This window comes from Apaloderma vittatum, unplaced genomic scaffold (assembly GCF_000703405.1).
Source record: "Apaloderma vittatum isolate BGI_N311 unplaced genomic scaffold, ASM70340v1 scaffold35906, whole genome shotgun sequence".
In the NCBI taxonomy this organism is placed as follows: Eukaryota; Metazoa; Chordata; class Aves; order Trogoniformes; family Trogonidae; genus Apaloderma; species Apaloderma vittatum.
Window position 1 is genome coordinate 1 of NW_009723981.1, and position 220 is coordinate 220.

Here is a 220-nt window from a genome sequence, read left to right on the forward strand (position 1 = left end):
GCTTCAATGATGGCACTCCCTAACCTGCCTCCCGACCCCTCAAGGTGTTTTTTGATCTGCGGATTGGTGAGGAGGATGTGGGCCGTGTCGTCATCGGGCTCTTCGGCAAGACGGTGCCCAAGACGGTGGAGAACTTCATGGCATTGGCTACCGGAGAGGGGAGGGGACAGGAGTTGCCCCGTGGGGTCTCACCTGGGCACTCAGAGGCCACGGCTTGGGG

General features: G+C 61.4%; 1 protein-coding gene across 1 annotated transcript in view; it reads left to right on the plus strand.

Annotated features, from left to right (window-relative positions):
* Positions 1-44: 44 nt before the first annotated feature.
* PPIB (peptidylprolyl isomerase B (cyclophilin B)) overlaps positions 45-220 on the plus strand; it is a gene marked incomplete at its 5' end in the record, with an annotated part of 868 nt that continues 692 nt past the window's right edge. The window contains one exon of the mRNA XM_009872311.1: positions 45-185. Coding sequence (XP_009870613.1) covers positions 45-185 — 141 coding nt within the window. The remainder of the gene's footprint in view (positions 186-220) is intronic.